Below are 27,517 nucleotides of genomic sequence, written 5' to 3' on the forward strand. Positions count from 1 at the left end.
ACACACAGGTGGCATAACGCAAAACAGAATGTTCCAGGGAAGAACCTCACCGGAATTTCCCAGCAGGAGTTTATAAATTAGACACACAAAAAATACACCGTGAGAGTCACATTTCCAAACTATCCGTGGAGTGCCTAGAGGGGGTTAATGCAGGGACTGGGAAGGTAGGTCAGACACCCCAGCCAAACGGATGGTGCTGTCATCCGAGAATGCGCCCTCAGAGTGCTTTGTGACAATCACGCAGAGCCGGTGAAGTGAGGTTGAAGTCTTCCTTCTCTCCAAAGAACTGACGTGATGCTGCTGGGAGAGAGATGGTACCACTCTGTTCACTTCTTCTGAGATGGAAGATTCCTCAGACTATATCTAGGGGAAAGAGTGCAGGTATCAGTGACTTTCATTCTTTTCATGACAGAGAAATGGAGGAAACCCAAAGGTCAGGCTATTTCTCTGCTCGTCTGTCCTTTTGTCTAGCCCTGATAGTTCGTAAGTCCTGCCAGAAAGATCCAGGAACCTTGTTTTTTCCGTGACAAACTCTTGAACATTGAACTAGACCACAGTATTTGAGGGCTGGGAGGTTAGCATTCTGAGCAAGATAATCCTTTGGAGTATGTAACTTGCACAAGTGTTGCACGATGTTAGCATCACTAGCCCCTCCCCAGAAAATACCGGTCATATCCACCCCCTCAGTCACTGAGATAATAGACACCATGACCCCACATTTCCAAGTGTCCCCTAAGGGCGACGGTACCATTCCCAGCTAAAAACAACTGAGTACCATTTCTGAATGGTCATAAAGCACCCTAAGAAAATAGAGCTGCTCTCGAACAACGTTCTTGACACCCAGCTAATCAAGAAGGTTCCTACTCCCCGCTACTTTCTAGAGAACAAAGCTGGAGTTGGTAGCCTTTGCCCCAAACCCTTAGTAGTAATCAAATATATCGTTCAGAAGAGATTCACCTGGTGGGGAGGATCAACAAACTTTATCCTAGAGAGGAATCTCCGAAGCTCCCCACGGCCGATTTTGGGGGTGGTGTCCTCGAGCTGCACCACCTGGCCTTCCATCAGTGCCCACCGTAGACTAAGCTTGCTAACCACCAGGGGTGCCGGATGGCCTTCAGAGCTTGGCCCTGTTGTCCTGGTAACATAAAAGGCATCTTTCCAGAGGTCGTTAATTCCAACTGAGGAAGGACAAAAACAAGAGCAATTAACGAGGACAGAAAATTTCTGCTAACAGGAGAGTGGCTTGACTTAGCAACAAGCTTCATTCATTCATTTACTCATTAATTCGTACACGAAGTTTATTGAGCACCTAATAAATGCCTGGCACCGAGCCAGACAGTGGGTGCATAGTGGGGAATGACAGGATGCCGGCCAAGCAGCACATTCCCCTCGGTCTTTAGACCTTTCCTTTTCTGAAGCTGTTTCTAAGAAAGCCCCAAATCAGGAGACAAGGATATGCCAACTGTGGTGACAACTGGACAAAAAGTGAGCATAGGGGACTAGAACTTCTGAGACTTCCTAGACTGTCAGTACACGGTCACAGAAGCTATCTGCCTCGCCAGCACTTGTCTCTTATCCTTAAAACAGGTGTTGTAATAAAAAGGGTCTCAATTCCTAATTACCACTAGTTAATGCCCACTGAATAATGTTTTACGCTAATATTGAAAAACAACTCAGATCCAGTCAGAGGATTCTGTAGGATGCGTGGGAAGGGCTCAATGTCCCCACCCCCCTGCTGTTGTTTGAAGGCACACGTCCCTCCCTCGGTGAGACAAGGGTATCCTCACACACACAGCCAGCACACCTTCTCCCCTCATCTGTACGCAGCCCCTACCATCACTAGGACTTACCCTCGGAAGCCATCACTGTGCCCGTGGCATTGGCCAGATCCAGAAGGATAGAGGGGAATGCTGGATGCAGGAGGTAAAGGTGGTGAAGGCTGGGTGGCCCAGTTCCTGGGATGACATCCTGACAATGAGAAGCCAAAGGGAAGAATGTAGGCAACTCTGCATTCCCACATGTGACAGGCCTCCGATGAAAAGGGCAGAGGAGACCGTGGTGATTACTCATTCCTCTCAGATGCTATGACCTGACCCCAACTACAAGCATGCATTTGAGAGAAACTCCCATATACAAGAGACATATTTCAGAGCACTCAAAACAGACTAATCACTAACTTCTTCAAACCACTAGAGTATAAAACGCTTTCTACCTTATGAGAAGAAAAAAGGAATGGAAATGTGCATGCCCTGGGTGAGCAGGGGGGGAATCCAAGCCTTCTGCCTGTGGGAGTATTAGAACACTGGGTCATCTCTTGCTTCGTGGTGGGGCTTCGTGGACACAAAATGTATACATGAAAAGACATCTCTCATTGGATATGAAAGGCAATTGCAAGAATCAAGCTAAAATCACAAAAATCTTCTCAGTTCCTGAAACAAACCGAACACTGTCCAGACAGAGGCAAATCATTAATTCTACAACAAAAATTCCAATTCCAAGTGGCAGTCTCCAGAGTCCTGACAGCAGAAGAAATGCACACTGGAACTGCCTTCGCCAGCCTGACCCCGGTGCAGGGAGGACGTTTGGCTCTCACACATGTGTGCAGCCCGGCCACGCAGTTGTTAAAGCACACAAATAGCACATACGGATTAGTAAATGACTGCTCTACCAAGCTTCCCAAGTACCTCCCCCACCCCGGGACCATCCTGGACCCCACTAGTGGAGGAAACGGGAATCCCATTTTCTTAGCATAGGAAGTCCACGAAGTGAGAAGAAACATAGGCAGGACGCTTGCAGCCACACTCCCACCACGTGCCAGGAAGCACAAGAGGGCATTTTCCACATACCCTCAGGATCACAAACCTGACAGGACAGACCTCTGACTGTCCACATGACAAGCAAAGAGCCAAACTCCCTCCTCACTGCCCACGGAATGGAGCCCAAATTCCTTAGCCTGAAAGCCAAGGCCTTAAACCATTTAACCCAAATCTGCCTTTTCCAGCCTCTTCCATCATTCACCTGGCCGGCCGTGCTTCAGGAATGTCTGGCTGTAACCTTTGATCCGTCTAACGTCTGCCAACCCTACTTCCCCCTGAGACTGTCTAACAATTCTCTGGAGCCCATTTCCACGCATGAAAACAACCCTCGACCTTAGATCCTACACCTGAATGCTGCCTCTTTTACGAAAAGCTCCCCAGCTGCCCCCAACAAAGTACCCCTCCCTTTGTGCTTCCACCTAAACCTCTTATTTGTGCTTCAATTACAGCATCTGTAAGATGCCTTTGTTTTGTGGTGATTTATAGACACTTACATTGGAGAGTCACCTCTTCTAATCCCCTCATTTTATTAAGTGAGGAAACCAGAAGTTAACATGTCAGGTGAACTATCTGTGGGCACATGTTAGGGCAGGGCAGAGTTAGGACTATAATCTAGATTTTGAGTAAATCTGATCTTCAAAATGAGGGAATATGTTAGCATCTCCATTGATGAATAAAGAGCACGGGGCTCAGAAAAGTTAGGTGGCTTGTCCAAGAGTGCACGGTCGATGAATTCAGGATTCTTCATCCTTCCGGGTCCCCCCAGCATCCGGGGACCATCTGCCTTCTCTGCTAGGGCACCAGCACTGTTTCCAGTCTATCCTTAGGTCCCTACAGAGAACACAGTGCCTGGCACAGAGCAGGTGCTGGTCAAGATAGGTTTCACTGAGGGGCGCCTGGGTGGCTCAGTCGGTTAAGCGTCTGCCTTCGGCTCAGGTCATGATCCCGGGGTCCCGGGATCGAGCCCCACGTCAGGCTCCCTGCTCCGCGGGGAGCCTGCTTCTCTCCCTCCCTCTCCCTCTGCCCCTCCCCGCTCTTGCGCGCTCTCCCTCCATCACTTGCTCGCTCTCTATCTCAAATAAATAAATAAAATCTTAAAAAAAAAAAAAAGATATGTTTCATTGAACCAACTCAGGGTGGATCTTACCAAAAACTCCCAGGCACCTCTTCTAGGTGGTACCCTGCCTCATCAACCCCATTAAAATACTGCAGGATAGCATTTGAGACTTTCGAAAATCTGCCTTCCGGGCATCGGATCTTCTCTCCTATTATTCCCCGAGGTGACCCCTCAACCTCAGCCCCGTCACCGTCCTCTCCAGCTGCCTGGCCATCCCTGCCCCACACCGTTTCTGCAGACTCAGTTTATTCATCTCGAAGCCCAGCCTCACCCACCATGAAACCTCCTCTGCCCGTTCCAGACGAGTCACAGTTACTTCTCTTTGACTACAGCACATGTGAATCATCTGGAGATTTGGACCTAGCGTCTTGAGAGGACTTCTGTTTCACCTAGACTCCCAGCGTTGGCAGCTGTAGCCAGGGGCTGCTGTCAGCTTTCACAGTGCTTGGCTGAAAGGCAAGGCCAGGGCAAGCGGAGCTCGGGAGGAAGCAGGTTCCAGCCTTGCGCACTCGGCTGCTGCTGTGCTGTACCCACACCCACTTGGAAGCGTGGCTTCTCCACTAACCCCTCCAGACCCAGGCAGCCCGGCAGAGCGGCTGTCATCTCACCAAGCGACAAAACGACCCCCCTCCCCACGCCCGCCAGGCTCACTCACAGAACTGGGAGATGCAGCTGACATCCCTTCAGCCCAGAAGAGGAAGACTGACTTCTGGTCCGAAGTAACTGCTGACGTGGTTGGCGTCTCTTTCATGTGACAGGGAGCACTGTAACTCCAGGTAATGGAGCCTGAGTCCCCATCCACCACCATCATCTGCAAGAGAGAAGACAGTGAGTACAGCCCACCTTCAGAAAGGCAGCAGGCTGGGGCACATGGGTGGCTCAGTCGCTCAGCAACCGGCTCTTGATTTCACCTCAGGTCATGATCTCAGGGTTGTGAGATGGAGCCCCACGTTGGGCTGTGCACCAGGCATGGAGCTTGCTCAAGATTTTCTCTCTCCCTCTCCTTTCCTTCTGCCCCTGCCCCCACTCCCTCTCTTAAAAAAAAGGAAGCAGGTCAAGAAAACACACAAAAGAATGAAAAACCACATATATTAACAGGTTGACCTCACTACATGTGAACAAACTGGGCATGCAGAGAGCATTAAACAGCGACGAGGGACCAGACCTGGTTTTCTGTAGCCCTTGTCTATAGAAGGGGAGTTTAAAGGTAGAGTTTATTTTGTTTTAATATTTTATTATTTATTTCTTTGAGAGAGAGAGAGAGAGAGCACACAAGAGCGGGGAGGGTCAGAGGGAGAAGCAGACCCCCCGCCAAGCAGGGAGCCTGACGCGGGACTCGATCCCAGGACTCCAGGACCACGACGGAGCCGAAGGCAGTCGCCCAACCAACTGAGCCACCCGGGCGCCCTAAAGGTAGAGTGTAAAGGTCTGCCAAATCCTCGAGTGGGACGGGACCAGTATAAAGCAACCAATCCTCCTCTCATTCTGCAGATGAGGGAATGGAGGCTCCGGGACAGGCTGGAACTCAAGACCGTTCGGAGTCTGTGGCAGTCCTCCTCCAGAGAGGGCAACCCTTCGGAGGGGGGGCGCTGTAACGAGGCCCACAGCAGCGCCTCCGGCCCGCTCCCTCCCTCCCACGACCACAGCGCCCACTGAGGGGGCAGCGACTGAGTGGATGCCTGCGCCACGCGCTGTGCTACAGGCTTTATGAGTTCGACTCCTGGGTGTCACGCATACGGAGCTCAGCCCCAGGCTGGTCTCAAATCCAAAAGAGCACATTGAGACAGGCAAACAAATAAACCAAGAGAAAATGTATTCCTCTGTAGCACCTCTCACAGGATAATGAAGGGGACTGAGCTCATAATCCCTGGCCACATTTCTATCTCCTTTTCACCCCAAATACCTTGCACTTCATCCTTTTAGAGCCTCTCCTTGGCCCAAATCCACAAGAAACTCCCCACCCACGCCCAGCCCCTGTCTGTACGGCCCCTCTCCTCAGTGTCTGTTCTTGGGTAAGTAGAAGGCCTGCACCCCTGTCAACAACCACTTCCCTACTCTTCCAGCCCCTCGATCCGGCCCTTCTGTGTCCATGCTCAGACCTGGAGAGACAGACTCCCCAAAGCCAGCAGTTCAAGATTCCCTTTGGTAGTTTGAGAGAAAAGTCTTGAGACACCACACTAAAAAATTGTATCCAGTCACACACATTATTTAACTGTCATAATAACCCTATGAAGACAGGTAATATTATCACCCCCACTTTATAGACATAAAATCTACAGTTAGGTGAGATTATGTAATTTGCCCAAGGCCACCAATAAGCAGTGGAGCCAGGATTAAATTCCAGGTCCAAACCCTCAGCATCTCAGCTCTTAATCAAGCTATATATATATATATATATACACACACCCTTCTCCCTTAATCCTGCTGGGAATGCCAATGAAAACTCCAATCTCTACCTGAAATTCTTTTGAAACACCATCAGACATTGCTTCTTTCCTACCCAGCACTGCTGGAAGACTCTCCCTGAAGTGATGCCTTTATCAATCAGCTCTGTCCTCCGCTCATGACCAAATAACCCTACTGCCTCCAATACGTCACCTAAATGCTGTAGCCCTGCTTTTCAGGGCCTTCCATCCGCTGAGCTCACTCGGATCTCGGATCTCCCTGGCGGAAAGGCCCCTCAGCCTCTCCTTATATACGGATCCAGCAAACCACTTCTCTGCTTTCATGATGTGAACATCTAGCCCACAACCAACATGAAGCACCTCTTGACTCCCTTCACTATATCTGCTCCCCATGCCCTGTGGCCTTGTGCGGACCTCCATTACAGCACTCACCAAGACCTGGCAGAGCTGTGTGCATATAGGCACCCCAGCGACTACAAACTATACGAGACCGGGGCCCTGTCTTCATTAATGCTATGTCTCCAGAGACATTATCTGTGCATCTGGCACAGGACTTGGCAGACATTAGAGGCGATGATTAAGTGTTGAGTTGGCTCCCAGAGAACGGTGTACAATAATATAAATACATATTTTACAGTGAAGATAAACCAAAAAGCTAGGTTAATTATAAAAAAGAAATTTTAGGGACGCCTGGGTGGCTCAGTCAGTTAAGCATCTGCCCTCGGCTCAGGTCATGATCTCAGGGTCCTGGGATCAAGTCCCAACTCTTGATTTTGGCTCAGGTCATGATCTCAGGGTGGTGAGATCAAGCCCTGTGTCAGCTCCTCACTGGGCACAGAGTCTGCTTGAGAGTCTCCCTCCCCTTCTCCCTCTACCCCTTCCCCTGCTCGTGCGTGAACGCACGCTCTCTCTCTAAAATAAATAAATCTTTAAAAAAATAACGAAAACTGCCTATCCAATCATTATATCTTCACAATATGCAACCTCATGTAAAATCAGAAAGACCTATTCAGTGTCCCTAGAACATGCCATACTATTCTGTCTCTGGGCATTCTGGTGTCGGTGTTCCTGACCCAACAGGCCTTCATATCCACCCCTCCTCATATTAATACAATTCAACTTTTGAGGTCCTGCTCATCATCTTTCCCTCCTTTTTTATGTCTTCCATAACAATCCAGCCACCCCAGATATCCCACCTTCTCTGAAATCTTAGGAAGATACATACTTAAGTACTAAGTTTATTTATGCCTACCTTTCCCCACCAAGAGACTTCAGAAGGTTCCTAGTGCCGAACTCTAAGTTAAGAATTCAGAAGAGGGAATTCACGTACAGGAAGGAGGTTAGCTGGAAAAGCTTCCAATGCTACAGATTTTAGCACTAACCTGTGAGTTTTCATTTTATCCAACAGCTAGACTTTGAGTTCTCTGAAGGAAGGGACCATACTTTAGGTTCTTATTTCTCACAGTGCCTAGCGTACGGCTGGACACAACAAATACACTTTCTAGATGTTTTAATTGATTTGAGTCCCAAAGTTTTACCTTTTTCATCCCAACTCCATCCTGTATCTGGAGAAGGAAGTCTAAGGTCTGATCGTCTGTGAAATACCCAGGAGTAGGCTGGCTGCAAAGGAGAACAAAGTAAGTGATGAGGAGTGAAGCAGAAGAGGAAATCAAGGACTTCTTTCTCCCTCTCCTGCACCACCCCAGATATCAGGCAATTGTTCTGGGCAATTTTTTTAAACGTGGGAAAGCAGATCAAAAGAGCAGCCCATAGGAGGCGCACACAGCAAACCTGTGCAGGCCTTGCAGGCTCAGTGTCCAGGAAGGTGTAAGATTTTGCCCCCGAAGCAGGACGAGGCTTTGTCTGGTTGTAATCAGGAGGTTGCTGCTGTTGGAATCAGGTGCCTTCACCATCTGGAGTAGCTCAACACCATCGCTGAGTTAAACAAGACCCAGTGGTTAGTCTCCAGCTTGGATGAGATTCCAGACCCACAAGTTGGGGCTCTTTCTCTCGGGGTACGTGTTTCTATATACTCTTGTATTCAACTTCCACCGTTATCTTATCGAGGGGGGCACTCTGTCGTTCCAGCTGAATCTCATTTTAGAAAGCAAGAATCCCTAGAAAATTCATGCAAGTTCAAAAGGAACTCCCAGGGGAAGGGCTGCAGAGCCAGATCTCTCACATTGGATACTCTGGGGAAGATAACAGAGCCAATGATAATGGCAGGGAAGGCAGACGGAGACCTGGAAAGGAGGCCTGAGACTGTCACTAAGCTTGCATAACAACTCATGGTCTACACTGCTTCGAGTTATTTCTTTTCCTGGACAACTGGGACCATTCGATTTAACACCTGCCCAATTCACTGAAACAATGTGATACTGTCTGAGAAAATGCTAGAAAATGATCTGAAATTTCTGATAGAAGAGAATGAAGACAATCACTACCCAGGCCTGGGGTTAAATGGGTAAAATCCACTGCATGTGACAAACGACATGCTTTTGATTAAGAAATAAACAAGAATAAAAAATAAGATTTCATGGATGCTAGCCTTGCTCCTGCCAAAATGATTCTTCAACTAAGAGAAAGACACAGAAAAAGAGTAGGGCAGATACTTCAGTTTTACAGGCAGGTTTTTTTACATAAATCTCTCTCCTTGCCTAAAGGTCTCCCCATCTCAGCCTGCCCCGCTCTGACTCAGAACACTAAACAAATACCCTTCTTTGCAGTCTATGTGCAGAGTGATCACAAATCACGATCACCAACACACAGTCATCAGCACCGTATGTTACCAAGAAAAAAACGTCTCTAACTCACCAGATCGGCAGATGGTATATTAAGGCTAGCACTGTTTCCCCCCAAACCTCTGCCCCCTTATTCACCGGCCCAGTTCAAACGTGGGGACTCCATAGCTCGTGAGATCTCAGGAGACTGAACTGTGACAAGGTCAGACATCTGCCCTACCTGTAAATGTCAATGAGCTCAGACAGGTTGATGGATCTTCGTTTCTCCCATTCTGGCTCTTCTATCTGCAGAGAAGGTGGTAAGCTGTCTCGATTTTGGGCCTGAACAAAAATGTCCCGCAGGGCGACAGCTTGGATATTTCCTAGCACCACAGGAAGAATCAACACTGAGAAGCTGAATTTACTAGAACTCTCCCAGGGTGAGGATCTGAGCAAGAGACACAGAGCCTGATCAGATGGGTCTCACAGGGGCCCCTGGGTAGCTCAGTCAGTTAAGCGTCTGCCTTTGGCTCGGGTCATGATCTCAGGGTTCTGGGATCGAGCCCCACATCGGGCTCCCTGCTCAGTGGGGAGCCTGCTTCTCCCTCTCCCTCTGAGGCTCCCCCTGCTTGTACTCTCTCTCTGTCAAATTAATAGATAAAATCTTTTTTTTTTTTTAAAGATTTTATTTGACAGAGAGAGCACAAGCAGAGGGAGAGAGAGGGAGAAGCAGGCTCCCTGCTGAGCAAGGAGCCCGACGCGGGACTCGATCCCAGGACCCTGGGATCATGACCCGGGCCAAAGGCAGCCGCTTAACTGACTGAGCCACCCAGGCGTCCCTAGATAAAATCTTTATAAAAAAAAAATAAAATAAAAAAAAAAAGGACGCGTCTCACAGAGCCCACCCAGACTGGTTGAACACGGAGTGGGTGAGGGATGAAGGAAATGCTGGACAAAGAGTATTCTCTTTGGAGAAGGCAGCCGGGGAGAGCAGAGTGAATAACCAGCCATCCATGGGGGAGACTGAGAGGCCCCTGGGACAGGAGGTGGCAAAAGGGCTGGGGTCAGCAATTCCCGAGCTTTCACTCTGTCTCAAAAGGGAGGCCTACCACACACACAGATGGGGAACGGCAGCAAAACTAGCTTTGCTTCTTACCAAAGCCAAACAGGATGTAGACAGCCCCATTTGTGGTGACATAAACCTGAGGACCAATCAGATTCCCCACTCCCACGATGTTGTACTTCACGGGTCGGCCCACGGGACTCCCTGTCCGGCCAGACACCAACAGAAAGCACAGATCTGGCTGAAGAAGTGAAAAAACGGAGTCAGTAGATGCCCTATCATTTCCTAACCAAGTAGTTTCTCCAAAAGTCACTGCTTTCTCTTTAGCTAAGGGTTCAGAAACACTTCGCAAAGTTAGAAAGCACAAAGCCAAACCTGCTTCACTTTTTTTCCCCTGGAAGTAAGAAAATGAAGCCATCATTCCCATTCCCTTGGTAGATATGTGCAAAAACCATCTTTATGGTAGCCTAGGCAATTTCTCTGAAGCATGGTTGTTGCTTGATGAACAGTCTTCTGAGGCACAGAATTCTAGCCCAGTGTTAACTACAGACAGCTGACTCCTGGTCTCTACTCTCAAACCCAGAAATCCCCAGTAATATTTGGTCCCAACTAAAATCAATACAGGCAGCCTCTCCCATCATAACATTACATGCCTAGCCTGCCTGGCTGCTATCAACCTTACTCTCGAGCAGAAATCAACAAACCTGTCCTGTGAAGAGTCAAATGGTAAATAAACATTGTAGGTTTTGTAAGCCAGATGATTTCTGAAGCAACTAGTCAACCGCCATGGCATGAAAGCAACCACGGATAATAATAAATGAATAGGCACTGACTGTGTTCCAATAAAACTTTATTTATAAAAACAAGCAGTGGGCCAAATTTGGCCTACAGGTCACAGTTTGCCAACTCCTGCTCTAGAGCGTTTTCTTTTAAGAATAGAGTCACCAGTTGGGAAATAACGAGAATTGTAGTGATATCCTGACTTCACTAAAGCTTTTGACAAAGTTTAGCATCATGAATTCTTTTGGACAAGATAAAAAGATACAGTTTTCAGTGTACCCAGAGTGAGTCAATGTCAATCCAGAGGGAGGTTTCTGTGGAATGTCACAACACCCTGCTATATTGTCCCATTCCTACTAATCATTCTTATCAAGGACTTGAATGTATAGCTTATCTCAAACTTATCACAAAGCTGAAAGGGATAGCTAATAGACTGTATGGCAAATTCGAAATTCAAAGAAGTCTTAGGCTTGGAAGATGAGTCAAAATCTGAAAGAAGAAATGGGGCCATTAATTAATTGATTAATTAAAAGGGGTGGGTGCTTTAACCCATTACAAAAAAAACTAAATCTCAGAAAGGCTATCACAATCTTCAGCTGCATTAGTAGAAATATAAAGCCTATATCAAAAAAAGTAACAACTTCCTTACATTGATATAACTGGTCATATCACAAATAGAATACTGTTTTCAGATACAGGTACAACATTTCAAAAGAGATATGGATAAAATGGAGTGCAAAGGGAAAGAAAGCAAGAAAGAGAGGGGTCTAGATTTCATGTTGCATGGGGGACAGTATAAGAAATTGGGGGTATTTAGCCTTGGGAGTAGCAGGCTTAGCAGGATGAGGCTAAGGCTAATGGGCTTTTATGTAGAAAGAGGATTAGGATTCATTCAAAGTAGCTGAAGCTGGAATAGTGAGTAGAAGCTACGAGAAAGCAGAATTCTCACCAATATGACAGAATTTTCTAGACCTGACCAAAAATGAAATGAACTGTCTTACAAATCAGTGATATTCCCATTAGCCTGAGGACTCAAGGAGAGTCCAATGTGTCTGGAATACTGTATCAGAGATTATAACATGGTGTGAGAGGGTCAACCACATGGCTTTTGAGGTCCCTTCCCACTAATGTTCTAGGCCAGATCAGCTTCTCTAACCCCAAACCATCAGTTCCTATGTCCCAAGCCCACCTCACTCTAAACCCAGATCTAAGAATGCAATCACTCTAAATCATAGACCTAATAGGTTCCATTCGTTAAGAAGAGAGAGCCTTCCATACTGTAGCTTAGAGTAAACCAGAGCTCAGGTTCCCCAGGTTCTTTGTTGCTGGCATTAGAGGTCAAAAGAGGTCAGTATAAAGGTGAGGCTACTGCTCTAAACCCATTGCTTCTCTAAGATGTTTCTAGTACTATCACATTTCAGACAGAATGGAGACTATTCATATCTCTACACTATGTGTAAATAAGTAAATTCTGTGAGGCAAGTTGGAGAGTACACTTTTTCTGCTGTTTGGTTAGGACCAAAAAAAAGCACAGAGTAGGAGTAGGCAAGAAGCCAGGTCCTCTAATAGAGGCTGCCTCACTGTGGAGGGTCCCTAAAAGCCTGAACCTCCAGCCTGGCAACCACTACTGGCTAGGAAGAAGCCATATAGGGTATGAACGCCAAGATTTTTAAACTTGCTCAGGATATATAAACTTGTTCAATTTCTTGCTATGCCTCTGCTAACCATACTTCATTAAACCATTAAAAAGAAACACCCCATACTTTCCACTTTGGGACCTTCAGATAGTCACTCCCTGATGGAATTATTGAAATTTTCCCTAGACCCTGGTCTCTTTATTCACAATGACTGGGATAAAAAAAGATTATGTAAATAATTGAGTTTTTGGTTCAATCTACTTTGAGACCAACTTGCTAGTGGAAGGAAAACTAACAGAAAGCACCCATCAAACTAACTAGCCCTCAGAAATTTACCTTACTTCTTTGTTTTCATCTTACAAAGTATCACCAGATGTACTAGAGCAGTGCACCTCAAAACTTGGGATTGGGGAAGCACTTTCAGTTTGTTTCTGGTGCTCCTGGCAGAAAACCATAAAATACTGATAGATTTCACTCTGTTCAAAATCATTTTACTTGCAGATTTTATAACTCTACTCCATGTATATGCATTACAAAAATCACAAGAGCAAACACAAGGTCTCTTAAAATTAAAATAAGCTATCAAATAAAGCAAAATGATCTATATCCACATTTTTCCACAAATATTATTTGCTGATTGTTCAATTCTTTTGTCCACAAGCAAAATTCCTGGCAAACTCACATAGGAAGTCTGAGAAAAAGTCTTAAAGGAACTTTGACACAAGCTCGAAGGAAAGTGTTAGGAGTAAAAACTTAAAATGGAGATAAATCTGGTCATTAATGTATTCTTTCCTGTGATTTAGGAAGGAAAACTACTATTATTTTATTTGTGCACAGAATAACTAGTTCTAGTACACTGGAGCTCCAGCAAAGCATAATCAAGGCGCATAATTTAAGGACAAGTGTACTGGACTCAAAGTCTGTATTGTCATAGCCTGTGTTACAACTATTCTTTCTTAGGACATTGTTGTTATTATTCAATGTATGATGTTTCCTATATATATTGGAGGAACTGTCTTATTGTTTTATATAAAGGTTAACTATATATACTATAACTAACAATACACCCACACGGTAAAAAATAGGCACTACTTTAGGCACTTCATATATGTGAGCTCCAACTTTCACAACAACCCTGTACGTAGATAGAACATCCCCATGTTCTATCTTGGAGACAGTCCATGGCTTGCCCGAGGCTACAGAGCCACAGTGGAGCAGGAATGTAAACACAGAGCTCTCTGGCTCCTAAGCTCCACCATGCCACAATCAATGAGAACATAACGAGACTGCCGGGAAAATGAGTTCATGATGGCAGTTTATTCATTAAATCTCCCAGAGAGAATTTTCTTAAACTAAGCCCTTGTAAAAAGGTTTCAAGCAGCATTTATAATACCAATACTAGGAACTGACTGAAGTTGAAGCACGTCCTGCGAGAAACGGAGACCATTTAATGTAGAGCATACCTGCAATTCCCCGATGGCCAGAACGACAAGATCTCTAACGCCATCTTCATCCAAGTCCGGCAGCACCACCCCTGGGGCAGCCAGGGTACCATTGGATAAGTAGGTTGGGTTTAAAGTCCAAATGGCTTTCCCTGGGGGGGGGGAGGGGGAAATAGGCTAATCACAATGACAGCTTTTGGCCTCTGGAAAAGGCAGATGCAGTGATCCTGGGTCAGAAGAGAGAAACTCAGTGGGCAAATGACAGATAGCAGACCCCATCTTTTCTTTTAGTTTTAATCTTACTGAGGACGAAGGCAGCAGGGAGTGTGAGCTGAAATCCTCAAGTGTCTGACTAATAAACCCATGTGATAACATCACACCTAGGTTTTTTAGATAAAATGGAGGTGCTGAAGTCTCTCCAAGAAAGAGGAGCCCACTTGTCTGGGGCAGAGGCATTGATCTGTTAGAGATTATTACAACTATTAAGGAACCGTCTACGGGCAGCCAACCAGACCGACTCTCTTTCCTACCACGTGTTCACACGAGCAGGGAAATTGTAGGAGGTTTTCCAAATGACATCAGTTCTGGGGTTCACTCACATTTAAGTTTTTTTTTCACTCAGAATTACCCCGCTACCAAACTCCAACCTCTAAAACTGGGAAGGTTGCTATGCATTCAGCTTCGGTCGAGTCCAAAGCATTAACAAGCAGTACACTTATGGTTTTGCACAGGGCCTTCATTATATTTGATTCTCTCTCATTCCTCATGTCATGGGTGTCTAAATACAGTAAGAAGGTAAAAGGTCAAATCAAGATGCATCAACAAACCTCAGTATCTTCCCTGACCCTTGTTTTAAATGGTTAACGGCCAGGTTTCCCCCTGGACCCCATCTATATCAAATATGAAGAGAGAAAGCGCCGTTGTCTTTTGCACAGAGGAGGAGGACTACTCAGAAGCCAAAGCCTCAGGGTAGTTTCTGTTTGGGTAACTCAGTTTAGTCCCATCCTATCACCAGACAGGTTTGGCCATGATCTATTACTCAACCTAGTCAACCCCTTCCTCTGTTTACCTCCAATCCCCCTTCCAAAGGAGGAAAATCAGACTTCCCACCATGTGAGAGCGGAAAGGTCCCTTCCCTACGAGACTGTTCTGATCCGAGATTACGGCTCACTGGGACAGAGACTTTCGTGGAATGATCTTTACCTGATGTCGCATTGAATGCACTGAGCATCTTGTGTGTCCCTGTCACAAGGCAGATGGTTTCAGCCACGCTTCCTGGCATCAGATCCAAACATGTTATATCCCGGGCCTCCTCGGGGAAGGTACTTGACCAGAGTGTGCTGCCATTCATCCCCGAAAGGCACACCAGAATAGCAGCTGGCTTTGAGACACCTAAAAGCACACAAGAGACACAAGAAAGGAAAAGAGGCAGAGAAGGTAAACAGTCCAGGTGAGCAGGAGGCTGGAAAACCACAAGTAAAGGGTGCTAAGGCAGCAACTCACACCCGTGTCTTCCACAGCCTCCCATATTCCTGGCACCAAGTGAACAACAAAGCACCTATCATATCTGCTCAACACATTCCTCATGTCAGACAAGATGCTGTGGACCTCCTCCAGGCCACCCTGTGTGCATCCTGCACCCCTCCCAGCACGCTTGCTTACATGTCTGTCACCTCAGCCCCCACTAAATATCCTAAATACCCTGAAGGATAAAGACTATCACATTCATTTCTGTAGCCTCAGTGCCTCGCAACACACCTAGCACATACAGCGACCAAGCAATCATTTGCTGAATAAAAGACAGGAGCAAAATCCAGAATATGGGAAAGTCATTGCTGAGAACAGCAACAAAAAAAAAAATCAAAAGGGAAAGGCATGCTCAGAAAAGTAAGACTGATCTAGAACATGTACAGAGCAGGGAGCAAAGGAATCCCTGAATTCTAATTGTTGCTAGCAAGTTGCTCCCTAAAAGCAGAAAAAGTAAATGTTTTAAAAATAAACCTGAAGATTCCAACTTAGTAGGTCTTCCTGGTCTAGAGTCCCATGGAATCAGCTGACACAGCCCCGGTAGTTTCCCAAGAATACTTAGGAAAACGTAAGGGCCAAGGATATGAACTCTAGAGATAGTCTCTCAGCTACACCGTTTGGATCCCAGCTCTACCATTTACCAGGTATGGAACTTTGAGCCAGTTCCTTAACCTCCCTATGTCTCAGTTTCCCCATCTGCAAATGGGGGATAAGAATATTAGTCTACCCCGTAGGATTATGTGGAGGGATAAATTCATTCATAACATTTGTTATGCCCTTATACTAGTGCATTGCTTACAGGAAGTACCATAGATTAGCTGTTATTTTTATAATCTGTAACCAAATCAGGCTGGTCCGTGTGGTGTCCAAACCCACAGCCTTGCCATACGAGTCCTCATAAACAGGAAACTGTGTAAAATATCAAATGATTAAAAAAAAAAACTCCAAATCTAAAAGCGGATGGGGAAAATTTTTTACTTCAAAGGCTAATGAGTCATAGGAAGAGAAAAAATGTAATTAAAGTCTATTAAAGCCAAAAGTCAACCTTCTAGGCTGAAGGTCCTCTCTGTAAACAGATCTATTCCTAAATTGCTTCTACATATTACACAAGACTCAGAAAGGTACTACTAATAACACCAGAGAAGCAGGCAGCCTAGAATTCTCTAGAACATACCTAGATGTTTATCCCAGGGCCTGGATGATTAAAAAGTAGCTACTAGGACATCCTCAGCCTCAAACCAGAGTTACTCTATCAGTTTACAGACTGCAGGGTGCGCCCGCTTTAATGGGTGCTGCAGGACAAACCAGGAGCCCCCATGTACCTATGTTGAAAATGCAACCTCTTTTTTTTTTCCAGTTGATGTGTATCAGCACACTCAATTAGGTTAAGTTGTGTAAGGTTTAATAAAGAGATTATTTACAGAGATGTGGTCAGGTTGTAGAGAAACCATGAGGGATAGCGCAGTCCCTCAGAACAGTCCCAGGCCCAAAGAGACAAGGAGAGGAAGTGATTCCTGGAATCCACGAAAAGAAAAGTCCTATAAGAATACCACCTTAAGAGAGGATGTGACCTATGATCAAGAACGTAGGCGGCCTGAGGTCATCCTGGCAGGGAGGGAGCCAAGAGAACAAATACCCTCTCCTCACTCTCTTCTCCTCCTCCAATTTCTTGCCTGTGCTCCCTGTTGGCCAAACCTAACTAGAAATTGGTAGGTGAGGGAGCCTGTTGACATAATGCATACTGGTCAGCCTTCCAAAGCAGACAGCAGGATGGAGAGCAGAGAGGGAGGAGTAAATAGAAGCAGTAAAAAGAAAGCACCCGGCCAAGGTAATGTGGATAAAATATTTTAGAACATGAACAAGAAGCTTTCTGCTGGGGATGGGAAGGTAGGATTGTGTCAACATTTACTATGATCTAAGAAGCAATGGAAAATTGGCTGGAAGAAAACACGAGAACCTTAAGAACTAATGCTGTTCATTGCAAGTGTGTGGACAAGTCTCTTCTTCTCTGGATCTCCCTTTCTTTTTTATTTATTTATTTATTTATTCATGAGAGACAGAGAAGCAGAGGGAGAAGCAGGCTCCCAAGGAGCAGGGAGCCCGACGCGGGACTCGATCCCAGGACCCTGGGATCATGACCTGAGCCGAAGGCAGATGCTTAACCATCTGAGCCACCCAGGCGCCCTGGATCTCCCTTTCTTCACGGGACTGGGTGACTACTAAAAGTTCCTTCCAGCTACGGATCTCCATGATTTCTTTAAATGAGCTTTACTTACATGCAGGAGCTTTCTGATAAGGTTTGTCATGTACGGTAGCCCCACAATGACTTTCTATTCACTCCAGACCCTTTTCTACAGTGCCCGTCAGGAGACAACGCTGATGTTTTTCTCTTAGCTCACAGCCCCTCCAATCAGTGAGCCTGTCCAGTAGCAGCCTCTAAAAGACATGCATGTGTCTTACCAGTTGCACTCCCGTTCCTTGAAGTTACAAAGGAAAGAAGTACATCACGCAGGCCGTCTCCATTCACATCAGCCAATTCCAATGGAGATAGGTCCGCACCTGATAAACATATCAAAAACAGAAAAAGTGAAGAGTTAACTTTTTCTGAGTTAAGTCGCCACAAACGAGTTCTCTGTTCCATGTTAGAAAGGGAACAGACACATAGCACTGCCAGCACCTTCATAAACACCAGGCCGACTCCTGGTTCCTGGATAAGACAGAGTACACACAATTATGTCGATCCCTCCAAGTATAGCTCAACTGCCTGCACATTACAGAGAAAATAAATGTAAGAAGACTCCGGAAGGTGGGGAAAATGTAGGCTGGCTAGGGACTGAGAAGCCTAAGGAATAACAAGGTGATGACTCCCCTGAGTTTTCTTTTGGCCTCATATGTCCCAGACAAGGTGCTACAGAAGCTGGCAACCCGGAAATGCCAACAGGTACAGACAAAAAAGGCCCAAGAAAAGCTGGCTCCCTTAGCCAAAGGTCCAAGAAAGGAACAGCAGAGCAAGACAGAAAAAGTTTTAGATGGTAACTGTGCTACTCCAACCAAACGCCACACATATAGAACTGTGGCCCCAGCCCCAGCCCCACAACAAAGGCTAAATGGGAGCCTAGATTTCTACCTTTGCCCAATCATAAGAAGGTACCCCTCCACCCCTCAACCAAGGTCATGTCAGAGAAGGCCAGGTGGGGAGCCGGGACTTTCCTCCCCACCTAGGGTCCTCCACACACAAGGGAAGCCAACAGTTCTACCCCACCCTGCATTAATGAGGCAGCCCCCCACCCCTGCCAGTGGTGTCAGAAGAGGCCTAGCAGGGAGCCTGGACTTCCAGCCTGGGCAGTGACAAGTAGATAGTGCTGTCCTACCCCTCAACAGTGTAGAGTCTAGAGGATGCCTGCCACATATGGAGAGAACTCAACACGTGGCTGGTGGAAGTGTAAATTGGCATAACCACTATGGAAAATAATTTAACATAAACTACTAAGATTGAACATGCACACACCCTATGACCTAGCAATATCAATCAAAAGTTAATGCCTGAGAGAAATTCTTACACATTGCATCAGGAAATACGCACAAGAATCTTCCTAACAGCATTATTTATTTTTTAAAAAATAGAGGCCACCAAAATGTTCATCAACAGTAAAATGGATCAATAAATCATGGGATATTCATACCATGGGAAATGAGACAGTAGTAAAAATGAATAAACTCTAGTTACAGTGCATCAATATTGATGAATCTCAAAAAATGCTTTTATAAACATGCTAAACAAAAAGCAAGTCACAGAAGACTGCTTAATTACATTTACATAAAATTCAAAATAGGCAAAATTATTTTATCATGTGGTAAAACTTTAACAAAAAGTAAAGAAATAACGACACAAAACTCAGGATACTGGAACTCTTTGGCAGGAAGAGGTGGCTTTGGTGAGGTTTCAAGGGTCTTTATAATGTCCTATTTCTTCTTTTTTAAAGATTTATTTGAGAGAGAGAGAGAGGGAAAGAGAGCAGGAGTGGTGGGGGGAGGGGCAGAGGGAGAGGGAGAAGCCTCAAGCCGACTCCCTGCTAAGCATGGAGCCCAACACAGGGCTCAATCCCAGGACCCTGAGATCATGACCTGAGCTGAAATCAAGAGCCTGGTGCTTAACAAACTGAGCCACCCAAGCACCCCAATGTCCTATTTCTTAAACTGAGTGGTGGATACACCAACAATTTGTTCCTAGTTTTTACACCGTATATAAATATTGTAAGAGCTCACTTAGAACCATCAAAAAAGGGGCCTGGGTGGTTCAGTCAGTTAAGTATCTGCCTTCAGCTCAGGTCACGATCCCAGGGTCCTGGGATCCAGCCCCACACTGAGCCCCACGTCAGGCTCCCTGCTCAGCAGGAGCCTGCTTCTCCCTCTCCTCCCCGCTCATGCTCTCTCTCGCTATCTCTGTCTCTCTCTCTCTCAAATAAATACATAAATATTAAAAAAAAAAAACCACCAAAAAAGGAAGGAAGAGAGGGAGAGATCTCCTATGTAGTGGGAACATACTGTAAGTCACATCTACTCAGTTTTGCCTTGAGAGATAGTAACAGTGAGAACACAGAACTCATCCGAAGCTAAATCAACTAGGACCAGTGATATGTCAGAGGTAAAATACTTCCAGATCAAAATGATGTAGCGGTCTGGGAGTTTTGTAGAGGTGGGAAAATTTCTCCTCTACCCTCTTAGGGTTTCCAGCTGGGACTGAGTAACAAGACAGAAAATGAGATAACTGATTAATAAGACAGATTAACAAGAGGGAAGCATTCAAGTCTATTTAATGAGATTCTCCATGTCCATGGGAGCCCCCACTGAACATAAAGACCTAGAGCACAGGTGGCGAGGCCTCAGGGCTTCTGTGCTCATTGAACAAAGAGGGGTAGCCCTGGAAAGGAAACCAACATGGACGAGGAGACTACAGGAAGGTAAGAGTTATTTTACAAGGTCTGTTTGCACAGATTCCCCTTGGCCTCAACTCCCCATCTCTGTTGATGAGAATGTTTCTTTCCTCCTGGTACAGGGAGGGCATCTTGCACATGGGAGTTTCATTTCCTGCTTCCAGGAAGAATTTAAAGGTCAAGGTTGGAGTGCCCTTCTTGCATCTGCTGTTATTCATGTGTCTTCAACTCACACAATATGCCAAAGCAACATATTTTGTGGTGGTACGTTCTGAACCCCTCTCACCCCAGTGAAGTTTACAAAACACAAGACCACTCAGCACTGACAGCTGAGATGTAATCCTTATTCCTGACCCAGAGCAAGCTGTTTTAAAGAAATCTGCTCCAGAATGAGACACAATAGCTAGAATTGCTTGGGTGGCACCACCCCAACCATTAGGAGCAAGAAAGAAAACTTACTGCAAGAAAGCAAGTTCATTTTACTTGAAATTATTTTAAAATTCAAACTGGGTCAGGCTCCTATAATTGACGAATGCCTGAGCGTCCTACAAAATCCCTGGCCTTTGGTCTGGCCAGGCCTTGAGCCTTACTTTTCTCGGTAAACAGCCCTTCCTACGGCTTTGCTCTCCCCTAATACGGTGTTGGCTGCACAGCAGAGACCCAGCAAACCAATCCTCTGTCCTCTCTGCAACTAATTAAGACCAACGCCAATAGAAACACAACAGAGCAGTGATCTTCCCAAGCTTCTGGAGCTGTATCAATCTATCTGTTTTATTTCCAATCTTAACCTCCTAACCACCTTCACACACAGGGAGAGAGATGTTATATGACACACATTTATTTGTAAAGACCTGGAGGGAATTTTCCACGTAATCAGAAGTTTTACTGAATTACAGGTAAACACGAAATTTTACAGAATTAGGGCGAGAAATGCTACAACTCACCTCCCTGCAGGCCCAGGTGGCGGCTCCAAGTGCTGTGCAGATCTCGGGGGGGACAGGGGATCAGGAAAGCACATACGAGCACCAGGATCATGGAGATGACCAAAGTTAGCAGAAACACAGAGGTGCGCACATAAGACATGATGGAAGAGGTTGCCTTCTGCTCCAGGCCCCCAAGAGGTTCCGAGGGGTACCCCTCTGTGGCGACCTCTGAAAGATGTGGCTTTACAGCCCCCACAGCCTCGGCATCGGAGTCAGGCTCTGGCACTTCTCCCAGAGGGCTCTTCCCGTTTTTGACCCCTCCATTCTTCTGCTGCAAGTTGAGCACAAGATCATCCTCGCTCTCGTCACTATCGGCCTGTGTGAGGGGGTCATACTCCCCTAGGTCTGGGCTCTTCTTCCCTGAAACACAGAAAGACAGAGCGTCAGGGCGAACTAGGAAGGAGAAACCCTTACCAACTACATGGCAACTGTGGACACCTAAAAGAAAACACAGAAAACAAATTAAGTTTACAAGGTTAGCTCTTGATGGTTATCTGTAAGGAAAAGAATGGGAGGAGAATGAAAATCAGTGTTCTAGAATTACTGCTTTCACGAGCTTAAGAAAATTGAAAAGGAAACAGAGAAAGTGGTAAATTTCAAATACCTTTTTATTTTTTTAATCTTTACTTTTTTTTTAAGATTGTATTTATTTATTTGAGAGAGAGAGCACACAAGCAGGGGGGAGTGGCAGAGGGAGAGAGAGAAGCAGGCTCCCTGCTGAGCAGGGAGCCTAACAGGGGACTCCATCCCAGGACCCCAGGATCATGACCTGAGCTGAAGGCAGACACTTAACCGACTGAGCCACCCAGGCATCCCTTAGATACCTTTTTAGTTTGGAAACAAACAAACAAACAAAACTCTCTTAATTTGTGTGAATCTCACTAATGAAAAAGACATGGCTCTTATATCAACCTTCCATATGCCTAATGTGCGTATTTCCTTTGATTTTCTTAGATCTGTGATGTTCCAATCTTCCCTGGAACTTGCCTAAACTTTAGAATAATTGTTCTCTGTACACTGCTTCTCACAGTCAGATATTTGTGGCTTCCCAATTGTCTCCATGGAAACAACTTGGAAAGTTGAACACTAAATGTCACCTGGAGACATCTTACTTAAAACTCACTTCTGAGCTTCCTATGATTCTGATGCCCTGTCAGCACGTTTCAGTAAACAGTGTTTACCTTTAAAAATGCTATTCTGAGCAAGTATTCTAGGAGGGGAGGGAATCAAGCAGGAATGCAGAGGTAAAGGACCTGTCTCAAAGCTGGCTTACACAACAAGCACCCTGTTTTTACTTAGACACTACATTTATTTGGGGTGGCTGAGAGGTGAAAATTATAGGAGAGTTTAAGCACACCTCCTCCCAAGCCATTCCCTGGCCCCCGCTGCCAAGGACTGAATGATTTTATGCCTTTTGTTCATGCTATAACCAAGCAAAAAACAAGAAAAGACTTCTGGTTTTAGAAATTACATGGTAGACTGTACTAATATAAACTATATATACTAAACTATACTGTTAAATCTTTTATTAAGAAGAGACATAAAAAAGAAAATACCACCCAGCTAATTAAAAAGGAAGAAAGAAGAATTCTTGATGTAAATCTCTGCCTCTGGTCACTGTTATCTTAGTGATGTCATTTCATATATTATGTCTTGTTTACTCAAGACATAAAATGAAACAATAAAACACTATATGGAAACTAACACAGGAAGTAAAATCATTAGTGTAAAGCTTGGTGTTTCATACACAGAAAGTCAATAAATATTTCATGAAAATAAACATTACACAGAAATATTTTATAACATTAAATATTTTACAAAAAAAAAAACCCACAGACGATACTGGGCAAACTGGAAACTTTTATGTATTTTCACTTTCAAAGCTATTCATTTTATCCAACATGGATTTGATTTTTAAAGGCACAAATTATAAGAAAATAGATCAATTATTAGGAATTTAATTCAAACTAGTATTTCCAGGATATGCCATAAAGTCAGTACAGGTTCAAGCTAATCTCCTACAATTTACACATCTACTCTATGAACCAAATTATTTTATTAATTAGGATACACCGTTCCCTAACCGTCCCATATAACTTTAGTTACAATAATTTGCAAACACAACCATAGGCTGCTGTAATAACATTAATTCTAAAACTTTTTAAAGTTTTTTTTTAAACTAAAAGGATATACCTGATGGGATTAAAAACGTGGTATATACATCCAGTGGGATATTATCCAGCCTTAAAAAGTAAAGAAATTCTAACACATGCCACAAGATATTATGCTAAATGAAATAAGCCAATCACAAAAGGACAAATACTGCATGATTCTTATATGAGGCATCTATCAAGAGCAGTCAAATTCACAGAAACAAAGTAGAATGTGGTTTCTGGGGCCTGGGAATAAAGGTAAATGGGGAGTTGCTATTATTTAATGGGTACAGGTTTCCCTCACTATCCCAAGGTAGAAGGTTCCTATCAAACTCCCTGTAAGCTAAAATAGCATAAAGCAAAGAAACAACAACCATGAATTTACATGGAAAATTTTTTGAGGTTTCCCAGACCCAAGCAATAACCTCTCCTAGGCTTTTCCGATACCTCAGGATACATCTTGCTAAAAGATGCACAAAAGAAATGGAGATAAAGCACAGATGCTCCCAGACACAGTTCAAGGCTCCGGTGGCTTGAGGCTGAGATGCTGAGTGTGGCTCCCGGGGAAGGAGCTAGGCGGGGCCCCCTCACTGCTGAGGTTGGGGGCTGAGCGCTGCCTCTATAATGACTTGCTGCAGAACAAACGCTGAATGCTACTTTCACTTTTTACCTTTTTTTCATAAAAGCAGGAATCCTCTTTGGATTTCTCTAGGTTAGAGAAAACAGGTAGGTCTTTCATAAAAACAAAGTGGCGTAACGCAAAATTATCAAAAAGTGGGGGATACCTTTTAGAGTTTCAGCTTTGCAAGATGAAAAAGTTCTGGAGATTGGTTGCAAAACAATGTGAACATACTTAACAATACTAAACTGTGCATTTAAAAATAATTAAGATGGTAAATTTTATGTGTATTTTACCACAATTTTAAATTTTTTAAATTAAAAAAAAAAGAATATATCTGACAAAGAAGAAAACAGAGATGGCAGCCTCAAATCTCAGGGTAGGAGGAGACTCTGAAGATCACATAATCAAACACCCACCAAGCAGTCACTTAGCATGAGGGAATTCACAGCTCTCCAATCCAGAAAGCAGTTCTATACACTGATTCAAGAATCTATTTCTGGGCATTTGCCAATTATCCGTGCTGGTTCTAATTTCTGAGGCCCCTCTTCCACATGCAAATCCTTCAAAACTTGAAAATATCAATCATAAGAAACATATGCTACGGTATTTAAAGAGTTTAAGTCTTTACAAACTGACAAACGGAGTCAAATCTTGGTTCCATCTCTTATTAGCCATGAGACCTCGATTAAATTTCTTAGCTTTACTAAGCCTTATTCTTCCCATTTCTGAAATGGGTAATTATTTTTCCTACCTCATATGATTGTTTTTGAGGATTAAATAAGATAACATATGCATGCTCTTTAGTGTCTGGCTTACAGTGGCACTCGATAAATGTCAGCTTCTAGGAGCCCCTGGGTGGCTCAGTCAGTTGAGTGACTGACTCCTGATTTCAGCTCAGGTCATGATCTCAAGGTCCTAAGATCCAGGACCGTGTCCGGCTCCATGCTGGGCATGGAGCCTGCTTGGGATTCTCTCTTTCCCTCTCCTTTTGCCCCTCCCAACCCCCTGCTCATGCTCTCTCTCTCTCAAATTAAATAAATAAATTAACACTGTTTTTTTAAAGATTTTACTTATTTATTTGACAGAAATTAAATAAACAAACAAATTTCAGCTTCTATTATTATTGTTGCACTATTTCTCCCAACTGCCCACCCAATCTTTTCATCTCCAGGTTAAATGTCTCCATCTCTTTAAACTCATTACTTGAGGAAACACGGTTTCACATTATCCGTAACATCCTGTTCACTCTTCTCTGGACACAGTGTGATATGTCAGTGCTTCTTAAGTATGGTTCTCGGAACTGGATACAATCCCCAGGGTGCAGTCTGACCAGAGCAGCAAAGGGCAGAACCGTGCCCTCCCTAGCCCAGAGGGTACACTACAATTCAATTACTGTAACCTAAGATCTTGCCAGTTTTCTTCGCAGTCACATCACACAACTGATTCAACTCAAAGTCCCAAGTATCTTCTACATACAGTTAAGCTGTCTTCTATAATAGTACAATTGGATTTTTAGCATCAAGTGAAAAATTTAGCACTGATACTTAAATTCAATCTTCCTAGTCAGCTCGCAACAAACATACCAGTCTAAAACAAAGTATAATCATTACTAAAACACTGGCCAACAGGGACACCTGGGTGGCTCAATCGGTTAAAATACTGGCCAAAAAAACAGTTTAAAGGAAATGCATTTTTATGATATCACACACCATCACAGGCAGAGAACGTGGTTGCATACGTTACAGAAACTAGTAAAATCTTTACTAAATCTAATTTTTAGTAATATCTTTACTAAAAATAATTTGCAGTGGCGCCTGGGTGGCTCAGTCAGCTAAGCGTCCAACTCTTGATTTTGGGTCAGGTCATGATCTCAGGGTCTTGTGATCCAGCCCCACACTGGGCTCCGAGCTCAGCAGGCAATCTGCTTGAAATTCTGTCCCTCTCCCTCTGTCCCTTGCCCCTTACTCTCTCTATAAAATAAATAAATCTTGGGCACCTGGGTGGCTCAGTTGGTTAAGCGACTGCCTTCGGCTCAGAACATGATCCTGGAGTCCCAGGATTGAGTCCCGCATCGGGCTCTCTGCTCAGCAGGGAGTCTGCTTCTCCCTCTGACCCTCTTCCCTCTCGTGCTCTCTCTCTCATTCTCTCTCCCTCTCAAATAAATAAAATCTTTAAAAAAAATAAAATAAAATAAAATAAATAAATCTTAAAAAAAAAAAAAAACAGGGGCGCCTGGGTGGCTCAGTCAGTTAAGCGTCTGCCTTCAGCTCAGGTCATGATCTCAGGGTCCTGGGATGGAGCCGTGCATCGGGCTCCCTGCTCCGCGGGAAGCCTGCTTCTCCCTCTGCCTCTGCCCCTCCCCCCGCTCATGTTCTCAGTCTGTCTCTTTCAAATAAATAAAATCTTTAAAAAAATAAAAGATTACATGCTTCCAGTTGATGATGGCAAAGGAAAGCACTTCTGTCAGTATCCTTCCTAAAAACTGGGGAGGGGAGGTAATAAAAATAGGGGAAAAAAAGAGCTACATTCCCTAACTACAATTTATGAAAAATTACTGCCAAATGCAGCAAAACTTGTATCCAATTGAAGAAGCACAGTAAGAGTGGGCAGATGGTCTCAGGTCTCCAACAATGAGCACAGTTCAGAGTTAATAATGACAACAACAACGATGACAGCGATGATGGTAAGGGGAAAGTACTCAGTACCTACTATTCTGGGCACCGGGCTAAGCACTTAGATGTTAATTCATTTAGGCCTCACGACAACCCTGGAAGGCAGGCATTATTATTATTATCCCCACTGTATCAACAGGCAAATGAAAATACAGAGAAGTGAGTTGCATAAGATCACAGAATTAGGAAGAAAAAGCCAGGACTCAAAACCGGGCAATTTGATTACAGTCCACAGTCCTAACCAATAAATTATACCACCTCCCTTGTTCCATGGATATACAGCCAAACCACTTATCTCTTGCTTAGAAAGACCAAGTCTGGCATCCCAGAGGCATCAGTGAAGTCCCCCTCAACACCACAGAGACAAAGGAGAGATAAGATGACATGAGAAAGGCTTTACAAGAAGCAGGCTGTCAGCATAACAAGTAAGAAAAGCACATGTGGAGCAATCAGTCCTAAAAAGGGGGATTTTTCTTTTCTTTTTAACAGGCTGGGTCCCATTAGATTAAATTCTAGCTTCTCACTGCCCTCACTCCCTCCCCTGGCCCCAGCCTCTGCCTGCATGTCAGCCAAGAGCTAGCTGTAAAACAAGTGACAGTTAAATATGATTTATAATCAGAAAGAAGCTATCATTAGTACTCGTTCT

The 27,517-nt window shown here is 44.7% G+C and overlaps 1 protein-coding gene across 1 annotated transcript in view; it reads right to left on the reverse strand.

Annotated features, from left to right (window-relative positions):
• Nucleotides 1–226: 226 nt before the first annotated feature.
• Nucleotides 227–27,517, reverse strand: part of FAM234B (family with sequence similarity 234 member B) — a 31,868-nt gene continuing 4,577 nt past the window's right edge. The window contains exons 2-13 of the mRNA XM_027594538.2: nt 21,386–21,784; nt 17,968–18,066; nt 15,184–15,372; nt 14,002–14,132; nt 10,215–10,362; nt 9,300–9,441; nt 8,130–8,273; nt 7,877–7,958; nt 4,589–4,744; nt 1,851–1,968; nt 958–1,178; nt 227–363 (exon numbers count right to left, since the gene is read on the reverse strand). Coding sequence (XP_027450339.1) covers nt 358–363; nt 958–1,178; nt 1,851–1,968; nt 4,589–4,744; nt 7,877–7,958; nt 8,130–8,273; nt 9,300–9,441; nt 10,215–10,362; nt 14,002–14,132; nt 15,184–15,372; nt 17,968–18,066; nt 21,386–21,784 — 1,835 coding nt within the window. The 3' untranslated portion in view covers nt 227–357. The remainder of the gene's footprint in view (nt 364–957; nt 1,179–1,850; nt 1,969–4,588; nt 4,745–7,876; nt 7,959–8,129; nt 8,274–9,299; nt 9,442–10,214; nt 10,363–14,001; nt 14,133–15,183; nt 15,373–17,967; nt 18,067–21,385; nt 21,785–27,517) is intronic.

This window comes from Zalophus californianus, chromosome 9 (genome assembly GCF_009762305.2).
Source record: "Zalophus californianus isolate mZalCal1 chromosome 9, mZalCal1.pri.v2, whole genome shotgun sequence".
NCBI lineage: Eukaryota > Metazoa > Chordata > Mammalia > Carnivora > Otariidae > Zalophus > Zalophus californianus.